The 22,558-nt window shown below is 37.5% G+C and overlaps 1 protein-coding gene across 3 annotated transcripts in view; it reads left to right on the top strand.

The window, feature by feature from the left end:
* Positions 1-22,013, top strand: part of FHL5 (four and a half LIM domains 5) — a 42,351-nt gene extending 20,338 nt beyond the window's left edge. For all 3 annotated transcript variants that reach the window (XM_058671526.1, XM_058671520.1, XM_012925598.2), the window contains 5 exons: positions 7,257-7,427; positions 8,844-9,018; positions 11,470-11,639; positions 15,680-15,866; positions 21,785-22,013. In XM_058671526.1, the coding sequence (XP_058527509.1) occupies positions 7,272-7,427; positions 8,844-9,018; positions 11,470-11,639; positions 15,680-15,866; positions 21,785-21,948 (852 nt within the window). In that variant the 5' untranslated portion in view covers positions 7,257-7,271 and the 3' untranslated portion in view covers positions 21,949-22,013. The remainder of the gene's footprint in view (positions 1-7,256; positions 7,428-8,843; positions 9,019-11,469; positions 11,640-15,679; positions 15,867-21,784) is intronic.
* The last annotated feature ends 545 nt before the right edge of the window (positions 22,014-22,558 follow it).

The following is a 22,558-nucleotide window of genomic DNA, read 5'->3' as shown; positions in this document are numbered from 1 at the left end:
CATTTGATTGCAAAGGGTAGAATTTCACTCTTTTTAATGGCTAAGTAGTATTCTAAGGAGTAAATGTACTACAATTTTTTTATCCACTCCTTTTTTGACAGGCATTGGATTATTCCCATATCTTTGTTATTGTAGCTTGTGCTGCTATTTGGCATGACTGGGCGTGTGCATATGGTGCAATGGCTCTATTAGCTAATCCTCAGCTTGTAAGTGCAGACATCACAAATGGGTACCAGTTCATGGTGATCCAATCCAGCTCCCTGCTTGCAGCCTGGAAAAGCAGTATAGAATGGCCCAAAATCTTGGGATGCTGCACCTGTGTGGGAGACTGTCAGGAGGCTCCAGGCTCCTTGTTCCTGGCTTCAGATTAGCTCAGGTTCAGCCATTATGGCCATTTTGGCAGTGAACCAGAGGATGTAAGATTTTTTTCTGTCTCCTTCTTTGTTAGACTTGCCTTTACAATAAAAATTAATAAATCTTGGAATCAAGATGGTGGAATAGGTTAAGGACACATTTAAACAGATGGAGAATCATTAGACAGGGAAAAGCAGAGAGGGGACATTCCAGGACATAGGAGAGGACATGCTGATGCAGAGTGGCACCTAGAGATGGACTGACAGATGAAATCAGTGAAGACAATGATTTGGTTGGTGTTGCAGTGACCAGATATCCCAGTGGCAATGAGCAAGCAGTGAACTGAGCTCCACTGGTGGCCAGAGCTCCATTAGCAGTCAGGTGGGAAGGGGAGTTCACTGGGAATTCAAGATGTGAACCCAAAGAACTGTCCATCCTACTGATTTTTTTTTTTTTTTATTCAACCAGGAGCAGCAACAGATTCCAAGCAGATGGTGCAGGTACAGGGTGGAGACCACAGCCAATACCCTCATCATAGTTGCATCAGCACCATTTTTTTAGAGGGCACTAAAGGCTATGGGACAGGACTGTGCATGCACTAAGCTGGGAGAAAACTCACTTCTGGCACAGTTAATTACAACATCTTGGCATCCTACAGGTTCCACCCAAAGTAAGCCTAGGTAGCCCCAGACCTAATGACCAGCAGATCAAGAACTCCAAAATTGGCACTTCAGTCATCATTTTGTAAGGTGTGGCAAAGGCTTTGAGACTGCAGAGACAACAGTGAGCTGTGAATGCACTGAGCAAGGAGCAAACTCACTGAGCTCAGTGCAATTCACTGGTCCCACAGGGAAAGTAATATCAGTTTTGCATCTTATGACTCAAAATAGATACATGTGGCCTCCAGACCTAATGGCCAACAGGTTGCAGCAAGATCAGCACCACCAACAACCTAGCTATTTAGGACACTTGGTGTCTCCCTATTCCTTGGAACTGCTCAAAACAGAAGTGGGAGAAAGGTTGTACAGACAATGGCGCATCCACAGCACAGAATCACAGGAAGTGGAGAGTGGTAGGTGAGTCAGGAGTTGGGCCTTTGTAGACCATGAAGGAAGCCTAACACAGAAAACTCAGACCTGACACTCGTTGGAGGAAGTGGCTCAAATGACTGCAAACAAAATATTGTGTACCAACCACAATAAGCAACATTGAACTGTAGACATGTGGGTGACACAGCTTAGAAACCTGCCCTAAGGAAAAGAATCTGCTAGTTGGAACCAAAAGTATCTGCTAAGAAGGAAAAGAATCTGCTAACTGATGACCAAGAGCAAGAGACAGAGGCATAGTGAATATTACCGAAGACTCCCCTGCAAAGGAGCAAAACCCTTTGCCAACCTCAGAGTTAACTGAGGGATATACTAAGGAAATGAGGAATACAGAATTCAGAAAACTCATTAAAAAGTTTCTTATCAACAATGAGGAGCACGTAATACAGGAGTTCAAGGAATTTAAGGAATATGTCACACAGGAAATAGCAACACTGAAACAAAATCAAGCTGAATTATTGGACCCGAAAAACACAATTACAGCAAATTAAAAATTCAGTGGAAAGTCTGAATGAATGAATTAATAGAATGAATGAGGCAGAAGAAAGAATCTCAAAATTAAAAGATATTTCCTGTCACAATGGGGAAACAATAAAAAAGCTGGAAGTGGATCTGTGTCAAGCTAAAAAAAGTATTCAAGACTATAGAGACACTATTAAAAGGCCAAATATAAGTACGGGAGTTCCAGAAGGTGCAGAAAGACAAGCTGTATTGAAAGCTTCATTAAATGAAATAATAAATGAAAACTTCCTTAATCTGGAGAAAGAATTGGGAAACAATATCCATGAGGGGCACAAAAGTCCCACAAAGTTGACCAAAAGCAATCTTGACCACAACACTTGATAATCAAGCTCTCTTTAATTGAATGTGAGGAAGAGATCCTTAAATGTGCACATGAAAAAAATCAATTGACATATACAGGCATCCCAATCAGACTGAGAGCTGACCTCTCAGATGAAACTCCATGCCAGAAGAGAATGAAGTAACATAGTCCAGATTCTAAAAGGAACAAATTTCAACCCCAAATAATGTGCCCATCAAAGCTTTCCTTTGTCTTTGAAAAGAAAATGAAGTAAAATTCTTCCACAATGAAGAAAAGCTCATCAAAGAATATGCCTCTTCCAGATCTGCCCTACAAATGAAACTTAAACATGTTCTCTTGACAGAGAAAATTAATAGCACCCTCCAAAACTAAAGGCAAATGTGAAGAACATTCCAGTAAAATAACATCAGAAGACTAAATCAAACAATGAACACGCATGGCAACAATGAAAGGACCAAATTACCACCCATTCATATTAATCCCAACTGTAAAAGAATTAAACTCATCAATCAAATGTCATAGATTAATACACTAGATCAAAAACAAAACCCCTCAACCTGGTGTTGCCTACAGGAGACACATCTCACCAACAAAGATCAGTGGAAACTGTAACTCATGGATTTTGACGTTTTTGTTTTTATTTTTATTTCTTTAAAACTTTTTTTCTCACATTAAATTCTTTACTTACTCATAGATCATTTTCTTCGAGAAGGTTCTTGATTTTGTTTTTCAATTCTTCAGAGACACATTAGTCATTCAGTCGCATGTTATTTAACTTTATGGCATTTTTATTTCTTTTTTTCTCCTGTTATTGATTATGCTTGGTAGCTTTTCATGTAAGGGAATGTATAGGAACTGTGTGATAGAGACTATCATATCCAGATATGAGGATACTGCAGTATGCATGTCTACTTCCGGATCAAAGATGGACTCCCAATGAAACTGTTAAATTTTTCTTGACAATAAGATGCTGGACTCTCTGCCATTGTCCATGCACACAATGATGGACTTATGATGAACTTATGACTTTATGATGAAGTATACTATTATAATAATATAGAGAGATTTGAGGAAGAAGAGGACTTAGGGAGTGGGTCAGGGATGTCCAAAAGAGATGATGGAACTGCATCATAAGATAATAATAATAATAATAATAATAATAATAATAATAATAATAATAAATGAAAAAAGCTTAAAATAAATAAATAATCTTTTTAAAAAGAACAAATAAAAAGATAAAAAGAAACTTGATTTGAAAACTTCATGTTATCTCTCTTGTCTGTATGTTTAGAATGGCCAATGTTAGAGTTTATATAATTTCAAAAAGCTTTGGAGATTCAAGGTTTCCTTTATGCTGAATACATTCACATGAAGATTGTTCCTGACTCACCATTTTTTTAAAAAAAGATTTTTTAATTTTGCTTAAAAGACAGAATTACTGAAAGAGAGAGGGAGGGACAGAGAGAAAGAAATCAACAACTCCTCAAATGGCTCTTATGGTTGGAGTTGTATGGGTCCAAATCTGGGAGCCAGGAGCTTTTTCTAAGTCTCCCACATGGGTGCAGAGGCCCAAGCTTGTGGGCCATCCTCTGCTGCTTTCCCAGACCATTAGCAGGGAGCTGGATGGGAGGAAGAGCAGTTGGAACATGATCCAATGCCTATATGGGTTGTTGGCTCCACAGGTAGATGACTAGCTTGCTCTAGCACTGTGCACTGTCTACTTTATTCTCTGTTGTCTTTTTTCCCTTTCTTAATAAATCAAAATTAACTCTGCCTCCTGTCCTTTCTCCTTCCGTGAACACTTCCTCCCTCTCTTCCTCTGTTCTTCCACCTTGCTTCTTCCTCCTCTTCCCTTACTTTTCTACTCTCTTTCCCTCCATTTTCCTTCCATTCTTCTTTTCTTCCTTCCTCCCCCTTTTCCTCCTTTCCTATCTTTCTTCCTCTCTTCTTATCCCTCTTTCTGTCTGTTACAAGATATTTTTAACAGTTGCACTTCCTAAAGTTTTCCCAGAACTATCTCCTCTCATTTTCCCTCTTCTTAATTACTTAAGAAATCCATATGGTTGCAATTTATATCACTCTTTTGTTTATAGCACATAAAATTGGTCATTTTTAGGAAATTGTTTGGATGTATCCTATTGCCATAATTGAGTGCAGACTTTATAAAATGTTCTTGTACTTCACATTATACTTATACTTTCTAGGTTAGTAGCAAAGCTAATGAAATCTGCACTTCCTGAGGGAAGAGATTTTACATGCCACTGCATAAATAGTAAATGTTGATCTGGGCTAAATATATTGTTCTCGTTTTGTAGTCCCACAAAACAAATCCAAAAGGGTTTTGAGTAATGGACTGATTCTATTCTCACCTCACAAAATTCTCCAGTGTTGCCTTAACAAAACATAATCAAAAAAGTGGCTTTTTCTTTTGAAAAATTTAAGACACATGGTGCATTCTTGTAAGAATTTCTCTGGATCAAGAGCTATTATGTGATTGTTAGAGGAAAAACCATACACTTTTACCTTTGACTTGTGATCTGATCACTAAGAGACGCAAGGACTGTGTTTACAGCGCTGTTTAAATTTTTAAAAATTGAAGTATCATCAATTTTGTAATGTTTCACTGTTTATAGTATGGTAAAAATCTCATGGAGAACAAATAATCTGAAAGTTTCCATCTTGTGACATGCCATGTTTCACAGTGCTACTACATACGTCTAAGACTATCTACCTTACTAAAGTTGAAAATGACATTTTTAGTATTCATTAATGAATATTAAAGATGCTTTCCTTATTCTGCTATTATAAATAAACACTTCATCACAGTAAATGTGGAAAACCTATTTTAAAACATTTCAAGGGAATTGAATCTGCTTTCCTTCTTTCCTCTATCATTCAGTAACCCTAGAGTGTGCTTGTACTCAGTGGGAAGGGACATGTCTGTGGAATTAATCAGATACCAAATTCAGTGTTCCTTGCTAGGAGATTTTGGCCATGTTCCATTGGCAGCTTTCTAGTGTGAAGTTTCATCTTTCCTGGGAAAAGACCCACATATTCTGAAGCTTCCATCTCTTCTCTGCTTATACAATGAAACTCAGTGAACAGCAATGTGTACTAAGTAAGGCATTCTGCTTTGCATTGTAATAAGCAAAATACATAAGAACAACAGTTGAACTTGGTAAATTAAAACTGGCGATGAAAATACTGTAAATGGCATCATAACAATTAACTGGATATCTGGTTTTGCTAAAACTAAAAATACTAACTCAAGGATAGAGCAGATTCTGACCTATTACTGTATATCCAGAAAAGACAAATTCAATTTTACAAGGAAAAATCATGCAACTGCTTTTGGAAAAAAATGAAAGTTCATGTGCAATATTTAGTTAAGACCTTTTCTTTCATAATAGTCTCCCTATTTATAAAGCAATAATAATTCTTATTCTAGGTTTGGCTCTGTTTCATATTGGTTTTTTATTCTGCAAGATGTTAATTCTGAGGCCCGGCACGGTGGCCTAGTGGCTAAAGTCCTTGCCTTGAACTCCCGGGATCCTATATGGGCGCCTGTTCTAATCCTGGCAGCTCCACTTCCCATCCAGCTCCCTGCTTGTGGCCTGGGAAAGCAGTTGAGGACGGCCCAAAGCCTTGGGACCCTGCACCCATGTGGGAGACCTGGAGGAAGTTCCTGGCTCCAGAGTAGCACAGCACCGGCCCGTTGCAGCTCACTTGGGGAGTGAATCATCGAACAGAATATCTTCCTTTCTGTCTTTCCTCCTCTCTGTATATCCGACTTTGTGATAAAAATAAAATAAATCTTTTTTAAAAAAAGATGTTAATTCTGCTGCTTATCCTCGCTACTTCTTAATGTCGCCCTAAAGCCTGAAGAAAATCACAGTCCTTGTCTACCTTTCATGTCTTTGTCTATTTTGGACAATTTCTCAATTGCGGTAACAAAGCCCTAGCATTTGGACTGAACCTTACCTATTAAGGAGTTTATTTTTCCAGTCTGTTGTGAAACATTTGCATTGTAAAAGACACTAAAGATAATAAAAAGTACACAGAGATTTTAGAGTCATAGTATACTTAAGATGACTGAAGCCACATACAAAAGTTTTCCCAAAGAAAACAAATGGAACACATAAACCTTAAGATTAATGTGAATAGCTATAATTAAGTATCAAAGGACGACTTCAGGAATAAATGAATGAGGAGGAAAGGCCATGGCACAGTAGACTAAGCCTCTGCCTGTGGTGCCGACATCCCATATAGGCGTTGGTTCCTATCCCAGCTGCTCCACTTCCAATCTAGCTTCTTATTTATAGACTAGAAAAGTAGTGAAGGATGGCTCAAGTCCTTGGGCCCCTGTGACTCCTTCCTCCTGGCTTCAGATCTGCTCAGCTCTGACTGCTTCAGCCATTTGGAGAGTGAATCAGGGAGGAAAGAGCTGTCTCTGTGTCTCCTCCTCTCTGTAACTCTGCCTTTCCAATAAAAATAACATGAATCTTTAAACCAAAGAAGGGAGAGTAAAATTCCAATATGCACTATTATTAATTTCTACCTTCATTTGAGTATAAGTAATATTTCTCTCAAACTCCACATCTAGAACTCTGCACCAAGATTGTGTGATGAGCGTAAAAGCCCTATCAACAGTTTGCTTTTATATTCTTACTGTAAAATCATCCTATTTCAACATGTGTATTATTCGCATGAACTTTCACATTAGTTCATGATGAATGCAAGATAGGTGTAACAATCTGGTAGTTGGCTTGATGTATTTTTTCAGCAAAACCCCACAGGAACTGCCAAAAATGAAGAACAATCTTTCTTAAATCACTCCAAGTGTCACCATTACTATTAACATATTTTCCTAAAGTTTTGCTTAAGATTATATAAATTCATAAATTACATTGTGACTTTATTACTTATAAACAAAAATTTTCTTTCATAAACATGGATTATTTTCTTATTTACAGGATCTAACTAAAAAGATGGCTAGTCAATTTGACTGCCAATACTGCACAGAGTCACTTCTGGGGAAGAAGTATGTCCTAAAGGATGATAGTCCATACTGTATCTCTTGTTATGATCGCATCTTCTCCAACTATTGTGAGCATTGCAAAGAACCAATAGAATCAGATTCCAAGGTAGGTCTCATCTTCATCCACAGAATTACTACATGTGGTCAACAGACAGATGCTTTTGAATAGCTCTTTGCCTTTAATATTGACATTTAACTGTTTTTCTACTACTAGATGTAACAATCTTAGAAGTTAACATGTATTATATTCCATTCAAAATGCTTAGCAGTATGAAATACACATATGCCTGAACCTCAAAATGAACTTATGGGTTAGTTTAGGATGCTAACAGTTGAAGAGGTTAAGCTATTTGCTTAAAAAATACAAGGCTAAAACCTTGAGCCATTTCAACAATGAATATAGGTAAATTCTTAAGTTCTTTTTAAAAAATTTTTTTCCTTTATTTTTGACAATCTTTACATAACTAATTAGGGTACAAAGGTTCAAGGGCTACAGGAAAGTGGGTAAGACCATTGTTTCCACATTTTTTCCCCTGTATCTGGGGTAAAGGGGAAGATAAAGGGAGAAGCCCCACCCAGTCTCCCACCCATCCCAGGTCTTGCTCAAATGGTTTTGATAGTTCAACAGTTCTGAATTGCTGCCAATCTCACCATTCCAAGCATGATGAGGTTGCTGCAGAATCCACTGATTGACATAGTCCACATTAGAGTCTTCATTTTCCCAGTTTTTCACTGCCAACATATGGGTGAGGTAGTGGAGGAGCCTGGCCAACTCCTCTTGCAGGACATAGTCCTGGCAGGTAAGCGCAAGAAGCACTATAGGGAACAGCCCAGAACAGGCCATGGAAAGGTACCCAATAGCATACATTTGGCATGGGTTGGGGCAGACGAGGCTGAATCAGCTCATATCACCTACTGGCGAATCCGAGCACTAGAACAGAGTGTGGGTTGGGCCAGGTTCGGCTGTGACAAAAACCAGTGCACATTACGGAATTCTTACAGTCTGAAAGGTAAAGAAGCAAAGTCTGTGATTTCTGACTTAATAATTAGTATCTATACTAAAGCTCATTATGCCCTGTCTGATTTCCTGCCATGCACAATACCAATTCCTCCTACTATGCTCATTTCTTCCTTCATTCTTATCTTCCTTTTTTGTTTTTATTTAGTTGGGTAGTGTTAATTTTGCTTGTTAAGCTCAAAGAATTGCAGTCTAAGAGTACAAAATCTAACAGAAACAGTTTTTTGTAATATATAAAAGTCAAGTGGGGAAAATATGAAGAATCAGCAGAGAGGCAGCTTGTTTTCCAGTTGGTTTTAACTCCAACTCAAAGTCCCATGCTCTTCCTCTTAATAACCCAGAATCTTCTCTGGATGTATGATGGTATCAGTAACCAACAGCCTTATCTCAAGCCACCACAAGCAGAACCTACTTGTGCAATTCCCAGAGTGTTTAGTTTTGTCTTATAAAATGTCCTGCTTTGTCACAAACACATTTAATTAGCTTTTATTTACGTTCTCAAAGGATCTTTGTTACAAAGGCCGGCACTGGCATGAGGGATGCTTCAAGTGCTCCAAATGTAACTACTCTTTGGTGGAAAAGCCATTCGCTGCCAAGAATGAACACCTGCTATGTACTGAGTGCTATTCTAACGAGTGCTCCTCTAAGTGCTTCCACTGCAAGAAAACCATCATGCCTGGTAAACGCTCAAGGGGACTCTGTTTCCTAATTGTACCTATAGAGCTGTTTAATAAGTGCCAACCCACAAAGCCCTTGATTACACTGAGCATATTTTAGAAATGAAAGAATGTTCATGCATTATCCCTTTTTTAAAGATTTATTTCTATTGGAAAGGCAGAATTGCAGTAAAAGAGATAGAGATCTTCCCTCTTAACACACAAATGGCCAGAACAGCCAGCAATGGGCCAGTCTGTGATGCTTGGAGTCAGGATCTTCTTTCAAGTCTCTCAAGTGGGTGCTGGGTCCCAAGGACTTGGTCATCACCCACTGCATTCTCAGGCCACATGCAGGGAGCTGGATTAGACGAAGAGCATCCAGGACCCAAACTGGCACCCATATGGAATGCAGCTGCCTCAGGCAGAGGCTTAACATGCATGACCACTGTGCTGATCCCTCATTTGTTATCTTTTTGTATAGATTTATTTATTTGTATTTGAAAAGCATTTTTACAAAGAAGAGACATATAGAGAGAAGGTTTTCCATCTGCTGGCTCACTCCCCAAATGGCAGCAACAGCCTAGATGAGTCAATCCAAAACCAGGAGCCAGGGGCTTCTTCAAGATCTCCCATGTGGGTGCAGGGTCCCAAGGACCTGGGCCATCCTCTGTTGCTTTCCCAGGAAATAAGTAAATAGCTGGGTGGGAAATGGAGCAGCTGAGGTGCAAACCAATGCCCAGGCATGCCTGCATTTGCAGGCAAAGACTAGTCATTTGAGTCATCATGCTATCCATTCATTATTCTTGAAAAGATAAATTACAGCTTTCTAGGTTTTTTTTTCAGTAATACCTAATTCATAGAAACCTTCTAAACCAGAGTGGAAGATATAAGACATAGACCAAATTTATACCAGAAATATTACATAGATACCCTGGTCTAGACATAAACAATGGTTTCACAAAGAAGGATTCATTGGAAGCCAGTGTTGGTGGCACAGTGGTTGGACCTCTGCTTGCAATGCTGACATCCTAGCTCACAGCAATTTTTTGAGTCATCGATGTGTCCAATCCAACTCCTTGATAATACACCTGGGAAAGTAGTAGAGTGTGGTCCACATATTTGGGTCTCCACCTGGATGGAGTCCAAAGCTCCTAGTTTGTCTGGATATTTGGGAAATGAAGTAGTGGATGGAAGATCTCATCCTCTTTGTCTCTTCCTCTCTTTTTGTCACTCTATAACAAAGATGGAAGGAAGGAAGGGAGGGAGGAAATAAGGAAGGAAGGAAGGAAGGAAGGAAGGAGAAAGAAAAAAGAAGAGAAAGAGAAAGGAAGGAAGGGAGGGAGGAAGAAAGGAAAGGAGAGGAGAGGAGAGAAGAGAAGAGAAAAGAAAAGAAAGGAAAAGAAAAGAAAAGAGAAGAAAAGAGGAGAGCCCAGCATGGTAGCCTGGCTGCTGAAGTCCTCACCTTGCACATGCTGAGATCACCTATGGGCACTGATTCTAATCCCTTCAGCCCTTCTTCCCATTCAGCTCCCTGCTTGTTGCCTGGGAAAGCAGTTGAGGACAGCCCAAAGCTTTGGGACCCTGCACCCATGTGGGAGACCTGGAAGAATCTCCTGGTTCCTGGCTTCGGATCAGTGCACATCCGCCCATTACAGTCACTTGGGGACTGAATCATCAGATGGAAGATCTTCCTCTGTGTCTCTCCTTCTCTCTGTATATCTGACTTTCCAATGAAAATAAATCTTGAAAAAAGGAGAGGAAAGGAAAGGAGAGGAAAAGGAAAAGGAAAAGGAAAGAAAGGAAGGAGGGAGGGAAGGGAAGGGAAGGGAAGGGAAGGGAAGGGAAGGGAAGGGAAGGGAAGGGAGAATGAGAAAGATTGTATCAACCATCATTTTGCAACTTTACACAAAACGATTTGAGAGGCTTGCATTGCTCCCGTCAGAGAAGAAAAGAGATAGATGTAAATCAATGCACAAACCGTAATTATTTGTAGTTTGATCCTCTTTTCAATCTTATGAAGATTAGCATAAGAACATGAAAAGAGCAAGATCCATGACCCTTCTTGTGTTTAGACTTGTTGATATGTTTTTTATTTTGACTTATCAGAGGTCATAACGTCACAGCACAAATGTTAGCAGTTGTGCTTTGGGCATTCCTGTTATCCCTGGAACAATAATTATGCTTTGAGTTTTCTATGCCTCTAGCAGCCATTCAGCATTCTGCTTGAAATCTTTTCACAACTCTAGACCACAACTTAAGTGGGACTTGGAACAGTTTTTAGTTATGGGATTCACCAACATAATCATTGCTGAGTTTCCCCAAATGCAAGCTTATGAAACTGACAAAATACTATATTTCAAAAAGGACAGCTAATTCCCATAAATACACATTTCAAGCAATTCAATCTAGGTTTCTTAAAGAAAACTAAATTATATTTGAGTTACACTAATAGATCCTTAACTTTTGGAGTACAGGTTCTCGCAAAATGGAATTTAAGGGAAATCACTGGCATGAAACCTGCTTTGTATGTGAGCATTGCCGACAACCAATTGGGACTAAGCCTTTGATCTCCAAAGAGAGTGGCAATTATTGTGTACCCTGTTTTGAGAAGGAGTTTGCTCACTACTGCAACTTTTGTAAGAAGGTAATTATCTAAAGCTCATGCGACTTGTGGAATCTTCAAGATCATTGCTTTGTTTTTTTAGCTACACTATATACTTGAAATCGATCAATGATATCAGTTCTGCCTTTACACATTTGTGACAGTTTTAAATTCTAGTATGTCCAAAGCTACTATCTATCACATCTATTTTTACTAGCCAAAATATTTCACTAAAAATATGACTTTGTACTCCAAACAGCTCAAAAATTTTTTAAATTCCATTTGCTGCTTTTTATATACAAGATTTCATATGCTCTAGGCACACATTTCCATTTGAATGCAGAATATCTCTTGGAAAACAACATTTTAATCCATTAGCTGCTAATCATTTCAGGGAAATGTGAACTTGCTTCTTAGAATGACAAAGGAAACCAATTTAAATAGGATGGTTAACTCTTCTCATTATGGTCCAGTTAAACAAATGTCGCCTTGGTTTGAAGCTTCTGTATTTGCAAAGAGTAGACCTGTGAACTCAAAAGATTAAAAATGTTACCAGGGAAGTTCAATGGACACAAAGAAAGAGAACCAAAGACACCAAGTTGCTACACGTCCAACTCCAGAGTATCATGCAAGGTCTTCTGATTTGGTTTTCCGTTCAAGTCATATTTTCCAACTGGGGAAAAATATTCTTTGGAGGTAAACTTAGTCTAACTCTCTTATTCACTAAATTTTTATGTAAAACAGCAGCTCATGTCTATCATCGTGATGAAATCTGGTCTGTGCTTCATAACACATCTATTGGTATTCTTGAAGAAACCCGTGACCTGTGAGGTGAATAAGTTTAAAGCAGCACCATAAATTGTGATAATAAAAGTGAATCATGAAAACACATTTAAAGTACAGTGTTTTTAAAATATTTTTGGTCTAGCTATACTTTGCCAGGTATCTTATCAATTTGCATCTGGACAGATAGAAATCTCATTAACTGTACATGCATATACATGATGTGTATAATAACTGTTTGCATGTATGAGCAATACCAGTACTACTTTTAAAGGGATACCAAGACAATTTCTCAAATTGTAGTTATTAAGGTACCAGGATGGTGGCTGGTAATTCTAATTGGTAGTAACATACCACGAAATCATCTTACACACTCTAAGAACATGATTGCTCTGCCAGAAGTACTGACACAGAAAACATGGAAGAAAAATGGTATTCGAGCTTTGTGGTCCTGTAATTAATGAGATACCATTAAAACATCAGAGTCAATGACAAACATTTAAAACAGATGCTTGAAATAAATTGAGACATTTATCTCAGTGATTGGATAGCTAAGTAAGTTTACTATCTGGAGGCATCATTTCTTAAAGACTTAGGCTAAAATATGGAGGAAACTTGTGGGAATTATCTTAAAATCATTTACTTGGACACGATGTGAAGTTTCAATGAGTTGAGGATTCAATAGGATTTTTGTAGTTCATCAGTATGTATACAATCAGGAACAAAGAGTTGATGTTTTCCAGGTTATAGATACTTTTAATTATATTTAAGAAATGATTTGCAATCATTAGATATTTGTGAATTGTGTGTGTGTGTGCATTTTTGGTACATAGATAATTATATGTTATATTATTTTTTATTTAATGTTTGAAAGCACAGGTTCTTTAAGGAAAGCTAGATATAAATGTTGTAGATCAAAATTTTCTATGACAATTTTTTTTTCAATCCAAGGCAAAGATCAAATATTAACAGAAAAAGACAAGTAAAAACTATTTGCTAGCAGGACCTCACAACATTTTTCCATAGATTGTATTTTGCTATCCTAAAATTTACTTCCTACTAAAAAGCAAGTGACCTTAAGCTGTAAGTGTTTTGAACTCAGACTCCCCAGGGTTCAATTAGAGTTAAATGTGTTCTTTGACACTTGGTTTGTCATCAACTGAGCACAAAATCATTATTGCCTCCACTTTGCAGGAAAAGATACTTGCTCTAAATCCTGGAATCAATCAGTGGCAAAAAAAAAAAAAAAAAAAACAACAACAAGCTTAGACATTAGGTTTAATCTTAGCCTTCTACTTCTTTAGAAGGACTACAGTCACAAGTAAACTATTTCTAATATTCCCGAGTTGATTCTTCCTCATTAAGTAGCCTTTGGCATGTATACTAAATTTGATTTTGCTATGAATACATATTCCAAGCTTTGAAGATCTTTTTAAACATTGCCTGCTAATCATTTGACCGAGCAAATCAAAGGAATCATGAATTTCACTGTGCCTGCCCCAAGTCATTTGAAGTTAGTAGGGGGTATTTTAAATTGCTTTACTTCACACACATACACACACACACACCCCATTATGCTTTTCATTTAGTTACCCAAGGAGTATATTACTTTTCCTCTGGAAAAAATAACTTTTAAATTAAACATCTTTAACTTCTAAGGTTAAACTATCTTCAGAATAATTTTATTAGATTCTATCAGACTAACATATTTTACCTTGTCAATAATAAATTGACTTTAAAGTGTTCTCTACATTTTCTGTATCTAGCTAATTTAAATAAAAAGATTATTGGAACCAACACAGGATCATGTTTTTCCGCACATTGTAAGACATTTATTTCAGCATGTTACAGGTTCCACAGCAACTTCAAAAGCTCAATTGCCACGGATTTGAAAAATGATACAAGTTAAACAATAGCTACAACTGAAGAATTGGCTCATATTTACCCATCTGACTCTAAATAAAATTTCTTAGCCTTTTCAACACATTTAATATGTGGATTAAACTGTTTTGGAAAAGATGCATATTTTGTGGAATGCTGATAAACCAAATGTAACAAAATTCCATTCTGTCCACCTTAAAGCCCAAGAACAACCATGTTCACTATATTGAGTTCTGAAGTCAGTAACATTACAGCTTCTCACAGTATTTCTTTTGTGTAGATAGTTGGAACTGTGTGCCAAAGATTTTTTTTCCTCCATTCAATAAGGACTCCTCAATTGATTATTCATGTCAAATTACCTTGACACCAGTATTGTATTAAATAGGCCATGGCTTAGATTGTGCAAGTTTGAGTGCTGGAACTCTGAGGCTACAAAAAGTAACTTAATGACTTGAACCTTAAGTAGTGGTTCATCTCTGAAGGCAGGTGGGGAAAGAAAACAGTTTCTACGAAATGGAGGTACTGGCAATATTCAGGGGAGGTTGTCCCTTAGCATAGTGCATGAGAACTGAAAAACACAAAGTGTTGGTCAATGTTAGCAGCTCTTCTGAATGTGCTGGAACTTGCTATAAAATGATTCCTTTTCAGTACATTTGAAAATTAGATGTGAATATAGAAACATATTACAGAAAATGTTTCAGTTCTAATGGCTGAACTACATTGATCAAATAACAAAAGTTAGAGAATGATGAAACGTTAACAAGGACCTTTTTGTGTGTGTGTGTGTTGTTCTGTTCTTTTTTTTTTTTTTTAATTTTAACATCTTCCTGAGTCCTAAGTGGTCCTGCCTCTTTTTTGTTCCACTGAGGGAATTTATCTAGATTTTTCCTCTTTTGGCAGTTGTCATAATCCATTCTATGTTGCTATACATTATCACACATGGGATAATTCATTTTTAAAACATGAAACACAGTGGGGACATCACATAGTAGGACAGAGTAAGCACACCAGAGGAGCCATTCCTTTGATAATTCATTAGTTATTATTACAAATTATTACACTAATCTATGAAGGAGATAATTCGTTCATGAGGGCAAAGAATGCTCATCACCTAATTAGTTGAAGGTTTCACCTAGTCCCATCTCTTAACACCTCACAGCAGGAATTAAATTCCAACATGCGTTTTGTTAGAAGCACTCAAATCATGACAGTTCTAATATAATCCATGTGGTCCTTGGCTTCTTGTGTTGATTAAAAATATAATTTATAAAAATCACAGAATTCTTTAAAAAATATGCACCATAACACAAGGTTATAGGTTAACCCCCAAGCATCAGTTTTGAACAAAGAAGAGATTCATGATATGATTTGAATTGTATTGGCTCTCATGATCTCACCTATTATATGATTCTTTGCAGGTGATAAAATCAGATGGGATAACTTTTCGTGATCAACTCTGGCACAGAGAGTGTTTTCTGTGTAGTGGCTGCAGGAAAGAGCTCTGTGAAGAAGAGTTCATGTCCAAAGATGATTATCCATTCTGCACGGACTGCTACATTCATCTTTATGCCAAAAAGTGTGCAGCCTGTACCAAACCCATTACAGGTAAGTTCTTCAGTCCCGTATGGCTTCAACATGAGACAAATGTGACTTTGTAAGATGCTATCTACTTAGCTCAGTAATCCAAGGGAAAAAAGGGAAATCCTTGGTTTACATTTCACTTCCTAAATATTAGTGTCTACCTTTCTAAGAACATAAATGGGTACTTCTCGGGGAAAGCATAGCTATTTCTTTGAAGAATTACTAAATATTAATCCAAATGGTAAAGAATCTATAAGGTGGTAGTTCAAGAAAGGAGAAAAATGAACTAAAAAGCCAGAAAAGATCTTAACAAAAAGATCTAGCTTCATTTAAAACTTTCAGTGGGAGCAAGCTACTTGGGATACTTACCACTCAAACTGGAGTGTCTGGGTTTCAGTGCCTGCTTCAGTTCTGATCTGGCTTCCTGCTAATGCATGCTCTGGGAGGCAGCAAGTGATGGCTCAGGTCCTTCGTTCCCTGCCATCTACAGAGGACAGCTGGTCTAAATTCCCATCTCCTGACTTCAGTCTAGCTAATCCGAGATATTATGGGCACTTGGGGAAGTGGAACACAATATATAGGAGAACTTCTCCTGTCTTTGTTTCTGCACCTTTCAATTAAAACTTTTGATAAATTTAGTTTTTAAAAATTTGTTCATTTTTATTTGAAAGAGAGTTGAAGAGGAGAAAAACAGTGAGATTGAGAGAATTTTCCATCACTGGTTCACTCCTCAAATAAGAGAGGGAAAGAGAAGAAGAGTGAGGAAGAGAATGTTTCATCACTGGTTCATTCCTTAAATGGCTGCAATGTCCAGAGCTGGGCTTGTCTGGAGCTGGGAGTCAAAAGAATTCTTCTGCATCTCTCTCATGAAAACAGGGGCCCTAGGCCTTGGACTGTCTTCTGCTGCTTTCCCAGGCCATTAGCAGGAAGCTGGATAGGAAGGAGAGCAGCCAGGACTGGAATCAGCACCCATTTGGGATGCCAATGCAACAGACAGCAGATTAGTCTGATGTGCCACTAAATGGGACAATTCAATTAAAATTTTAAAGAGCTTTGAGGACATGAAAGGGATGCTGAAACATCACATTTCTGCTTAATTCTAAACAAGGGCTAAATTGACAGAAAATATAAAGAATTATAATTAAGTGCAAATGTTCTATAAAATACTGGAAGGTGTAATAATTAGAGTAGCATAGGTCAAGAACTAATTAGACTTCATTTAAAGATTTTTTCTATTGTAATAAATTCTGATTATAAATGGATGAAAGAAAACAAGATAACATTCTATCTGACAAAACAAAAAACTCAGGGCATGATTTGAAAATGACATAAATGGTGAATTGGTCCTTGGTAAAGAGATGTTCCAGTGGCTGGATAATTCTCTCCCTGGTGAACTTGCCCATATGGTACCAGTTTAAGTCCCAGCTGCTCCACTTATGATCTAGCTCTCTGCTAATGTCTTTGGAAAGCAGTGGAGGATATGGCGTAAGGCATTGGAACCCTGTACCCATGTGAGAGACCCAGATGAAGCTCCTGGTTCCTGCTCCTGGTTTCAGATCAACTCAGCTCTGGCAACTCCTTCCATTCGGGGTGTGATCTCTATCTCTCTTCTCTGTGTAAAACCTGCATTTCAAATAAAACTAAGTAATACTTTAAAAGAAACAGAGAGATTTTCCAGTTATAAAATACTGCACTATATTTCCCTCAGAGAATCTCTAAACCATTAATCCAATAGTAGATATGGAAGCCAGCATGGCATCTGAGAAATAGCACCTATACTTGCAGGCAATTTGGAACCACTGAATAATGTGACAGAATTGTGTTTCTCTATGTATTCCTAGTATCCTTAGTTCACATCGCACTTTTTAAAAAGTTAGCTTATGAAGCACAGAACTAAATATCATTTAATCTCTGTTCTCCTCCTTCATCTCCAAATAACAAAGTTGAAGCTTCTCACATCTTTCAATGAAAGAGAAGTCCCAGTTAGGCAGACTTTCACTGACTTTGGTAAGAGAAGAAGGGAGGACGTCACCCCTGCACACAATTACACACAAAGTCCTTGTTTGTAGTAGAAGAGCACCATGTTTTTCAGAATACTGTACTTGCCCACAAGGCTACATATGGCCAGCTGACAGGCTATGTTTGGCTCACACATTGGTTTTTAAAGATTTGCTTATTTTTATTGGAAAATCAGATATACAGAGAGGAGGAGAAACAGAGAGAAATATCTTCCATCTGATGATTTACTCCCCAAGTGACCGCAATGGCTGGCATTGAGCTGATCTGAAGCCAGGAGTCAAGAACCTCCTATTGGTCTCCCACATGGGTGCAGGATCCCAGGCCACAAACAGGGAGCTGGATGGGAAGCGGAGTGGCCAGGATTAGAACCGGCGCCTATATGGGATCCTGGCACATTCAAAGTGAGAACTTTAACAGCTAGCTAACCTCGCCGAGTCCTGGCTCACACATATTTAAACTAACGTTAAAACCAACCTTTGAAGTAAAAAGCAATTGAGGAGTTTTTCATGGGTGAACAGGTTGCTTTCATGTCCCTCCAGAAGAGAAACCATTACATAGAATTCAGAAGCTTTCCTGTTGGGTGGGGCAGGAACTCTTCTCTTCACACTCTGGCACTCAGCTGTGTCACTCCTGCAGCTGCACTAGCACTCTCAGATCCTTAGACTCCAGAGCCTGAGTCCCTTAAGAACTCTGCTCGCCTGCCTTTGGATTGTCTGTACCCATGAGACCTTCTATAGCCATCACAACAGGCTACTCTTTCCACTGATTTCAGTTAGAATATAAGACCTTCAGATGTACGATTACTTGGGAGCCAAATTGTCGTTAATTGAAATCTGTAATTACAGCCAATCTATTTTCACTGTTATAAAACTAGGTCACAAAAAAGGAGCAAGATTGCTTCACTGAGGAGATGGAAAAATTTAACAACTCCAGATGGGCTTCAAAGTTCACTGGGGTCCCTATTGGCTAATGCTGATTTTAATTACTTACATAACCCCCGATTTTGATGTGTTTCTGATCTATCACACATTTATATGTCTAAGCGATTTTCCTGAGATCATGTCAATCAGTGAGATGGCTTTTTTAATGTTCAGACAGAAAAACATAGTTCTGCTCCCAAACATACAAATCATAAAGAATAAAACATCTAGAAAAAAAGAACAAAACATTTACTCAAAAGTAGTACAAGTGCAATATTACATATTTAAGTCAGAATAGTTAGGCAAAGGGAAACTTGTAATAATTGTCTCAATCTTCCTTTGATTCTGTAATTGTGACGCCTACGACTGAAATACCTGCAGAAGCTTTTAGCTCATTTTAATATTTTTTTTGTGACCGTTACATGTATAAGCTATGCAGTAGTGCTGTCTTGAAAAATGGGCTGTTTGAATTAATGTGCCATGGAAAAATCTGATACTGTTATGTATTTATCTTCAAACATTTGGGCGTTCATGAAAACATTATGTCACCTTAAAAAGCAATTTGTTACACTCAAAAGATACAAAATTTCAGTTAGGAGGAATGAATCCAGAAAATCCATTGTAAAACATGCTGATCATAGTTAAAAAAACAATGTATTAATCTAGAATACTTGAAAATATCTGACATAAATATTCTCATGACAAAAATGATAAATCAGGTGATACTGATAATAGCTTAATATAGCCATGCCATAACGTATAAATGCATCAAAACAACATGTTGTACACCAGAAACCAGCAATTGTGTGTGCTAAGAATTAATTTTAAAAAGAAGTTAAATGCTAAGACATTTTCAGAATGAACCAAATCCACTTACAAGCAGTTAAGCATAGTTTTTAACCCTGTCGTAATGAACTTACTTAATTTGAACAAACTCCATGAGTAACTATAATATTCCCCTCCTCCTTTAGAATGGAATTAACATCACAGCGTATCTGGGATAAAGGAAGCTGTTTAGCGTAATGGAAATTGCTCTGAACTTTGTTGAAAAACATTGGTTTTGTTTCTGCCTTTGACTCCTGTATGACCCAAGACAGACAGACAGATAGTTTAACTTTGGATGCCCTTCTTTGCTGTTTTTTGTTTGTCTGTTTGTTGCAAAATGAAGAGTTGAGCAGGATCACACTGTAGCTTTCTTTCATATTCCTTTATTTTGGGGAAAAGGTCATTCAAGCATTAAAGTTTCTACAAGGAGAGATGCTAAGGTCCCTAGCAATGTTCTTTATAGATGTTGAAATCAGATTTCATTTAGTGAGTCCCAGAACATGTACTTTGAAGCAAGATAGCTTGGAGCTATCTTCAATCTGCCATGTACCAACTGGATGACCAACTGGGTGACTTTGGGCAATGGTTGAATGTTTTTGGGGTCAGTTTTTATTAGCAAATGTACAATGATGCAAATGTCTACCCAGTGAAATCAAGGTGAGTATTACATGAGGTAGTACATATAAAGAGCTTTGGATATTGATTGGCACATATTCAGGTTATCAGCAAATGCTAGTTCTTAGTCCTGCTGACTCTTGAAAAATAACAGGTGACAACCCCTTTTTACTTGATGAATTCTCATTACAAATGACTCTCAGAGCTCATGGTAGAACAAAATCAAAATCTGTAAAGATTTACAAGTATTTCATGTATCGGATTAAGTCTTTCTTAAAGTTCTGTCAGATGCTTCTACTTTTTTCTTGCTAAAAATTTAGATTACTTTTATTGATTTCATTTGTCCAAAGCCTGCTGATAAAATTTTTTTAAAAAGGCATGAACATCAAAATGCTAGACATGTAATATATGTATATATATAGGACATCACTCTTGCAAGCAGCTTACTAATGTTTTGAATAGCATTAAGAAAATTAATTGGTACACTATTGATTTACTCTTATTAGAAAGTGATGTTGGTGGCATCATATATAATCAAGCTACAAATTTAATCAATAAAAGTAGGAATGTGATGCACATTTCCATATGAAATACTAAATCATATCTAAAACCATCAAATGATTTTAGGATTGAAACGAATGTTCATTATCATCTTCATGGAGAGTTTATCTGAAGTACAATGTTTGTTAAACCTTTGTGTTCACCGATCTAAGTTGAGTGTTTGAAAAATCACATATAATTCAGCATGTGTACTACTTTAGCCACATGCCATGGATGATACACACAATCACAGGAGATCCTAGCATGTTGGTCACTGGGGGGGGGGGGGAGGGAAGTCTCAAAGACAGACCTTTTCCAGAACCAGAAATCCTCTAAATTATTTTTCTAGAACTGCATACCACAATTCGGGAAAGAGAGAAGCCTCTTTCACTGAATCAACAAATTCTGTTTTTCTTTCTCAAATTATTATGGCTTAAGTGAGGCCCAAATCAAAGTAGAAGACTGATGAGGCGATGCTTAGAAACTAGCCATTGGATAACAAGATCTCAGTGGGCAGTGACCAACTTCATAGATCTTTGTTGCAACTATAAACTCAAGTTGTCTCTTGTGTCCAAATCACAATTTGACCATATGATTTACTCCAAATAAAACAAAGCATGGAAAAACGAGGAGAAAGAATAAACCTAAAAGTCATTGGAGCACCAAATACTAGGCTAAAAACGTACTTTTTTTTCTTTATAACTTCATTTTTTCAGATGAGAAAATTTGGGTCACATAAAGAATAGGGAATGATATTCCTTCTTAGATAGCTCTGACTTCAAAAACCACATACACCTGCACTACATTGCATTTCTTTCTCTTAGATGTCCCTCATTATTTTCAAAATATATGTGGTTTTTATATCTAGATTATATTTAATTTCTGTAGATCATGACGCTAGGTTGAGTATCTAATCTGGTCATGTAGGAGGAGCTTTCTTATGACTAACTCTAAAAGCTGGATAAAAGGCCATGAGAGTAGCATTCTATGGTATTTACTCCCTGCTATTGCTCCATCTCACAGGTCTCAGAGGTGCCAAGTTTATCTGCTTTCAAGATCGCCAGTGGCACAGTGAGTGCTTCAACTGTGGAAAGTGTTCCACTTCGTTGGTGGGTGAAGGCTTCCTAACCCAGAACATGGAAATCTTCTGTCGCAAATGTGGCTCTGGGGTAGAGACTGACATCTAGAAGGAAACAGCCCCTCTCTACCTGAAATCCACTTCGCATTGTTCTCACTAAATCAAGAACACAGTCGAAGTAGTGTTGTTGACTTATGTTTTAGAAAATACTAATGTGGGGTTCATATCAGAAGAGTTCTTGCACATATTCAGATTAAAGAATATATAATAAGGATACAAAACAAAACAAAAAACCCAAATATCAAAATCACAAAATATCAAATCACAAAAGCATCTCTGCTTGCAACATACTGCACTCTGCTGTTAGAAACGTAGGAAAATAACATGTCATAAGAAAGTGATATAACCTGCTCCTAAAACCTGAAATGTTACCACTAAAGAAGAGTGTTTTCCAAAACTGTAGGAATAGTAAAAGAGCAAAATTTGAAGGGTGTATGTTAAACTAATATTTGCATTCACAGCTAGGGAGTTACATGGAATGTGACAGATTGACAATGAATGGTAGCACAATAAAATTGATCAGGAAAATTGACATACAATCATCACAGTTAAGAATTGTGTCATTTTTAGTCATTATTTTATTGTGCACACATACTGACTTTAGAATTGGTAAATGAAGCTTCAATTTGTCCTCACACATATTGCTTACTTCCACAGCT

This window comes from Ochotona princeps, chromosome 1, assembly GCF_030435755.1.
Source record: "Ochotona princeps isolate mOchPri1 chromosome 1, mOchPri1.hap1, whole genome shotgun sequence".
In the NCBI taxonomy this organism is placed as follows: domain Eukaryota; kingdom Metazoa; phylum Chordata; class Mammalia; order Lagomorpha; family Ochotonidae; genus Ochotona; species Ochotona princeps.
Note: the sequence above shows the minus strand (reverse complement) of the source record. Positions and strands in the feature narration are given on the sequence as shown.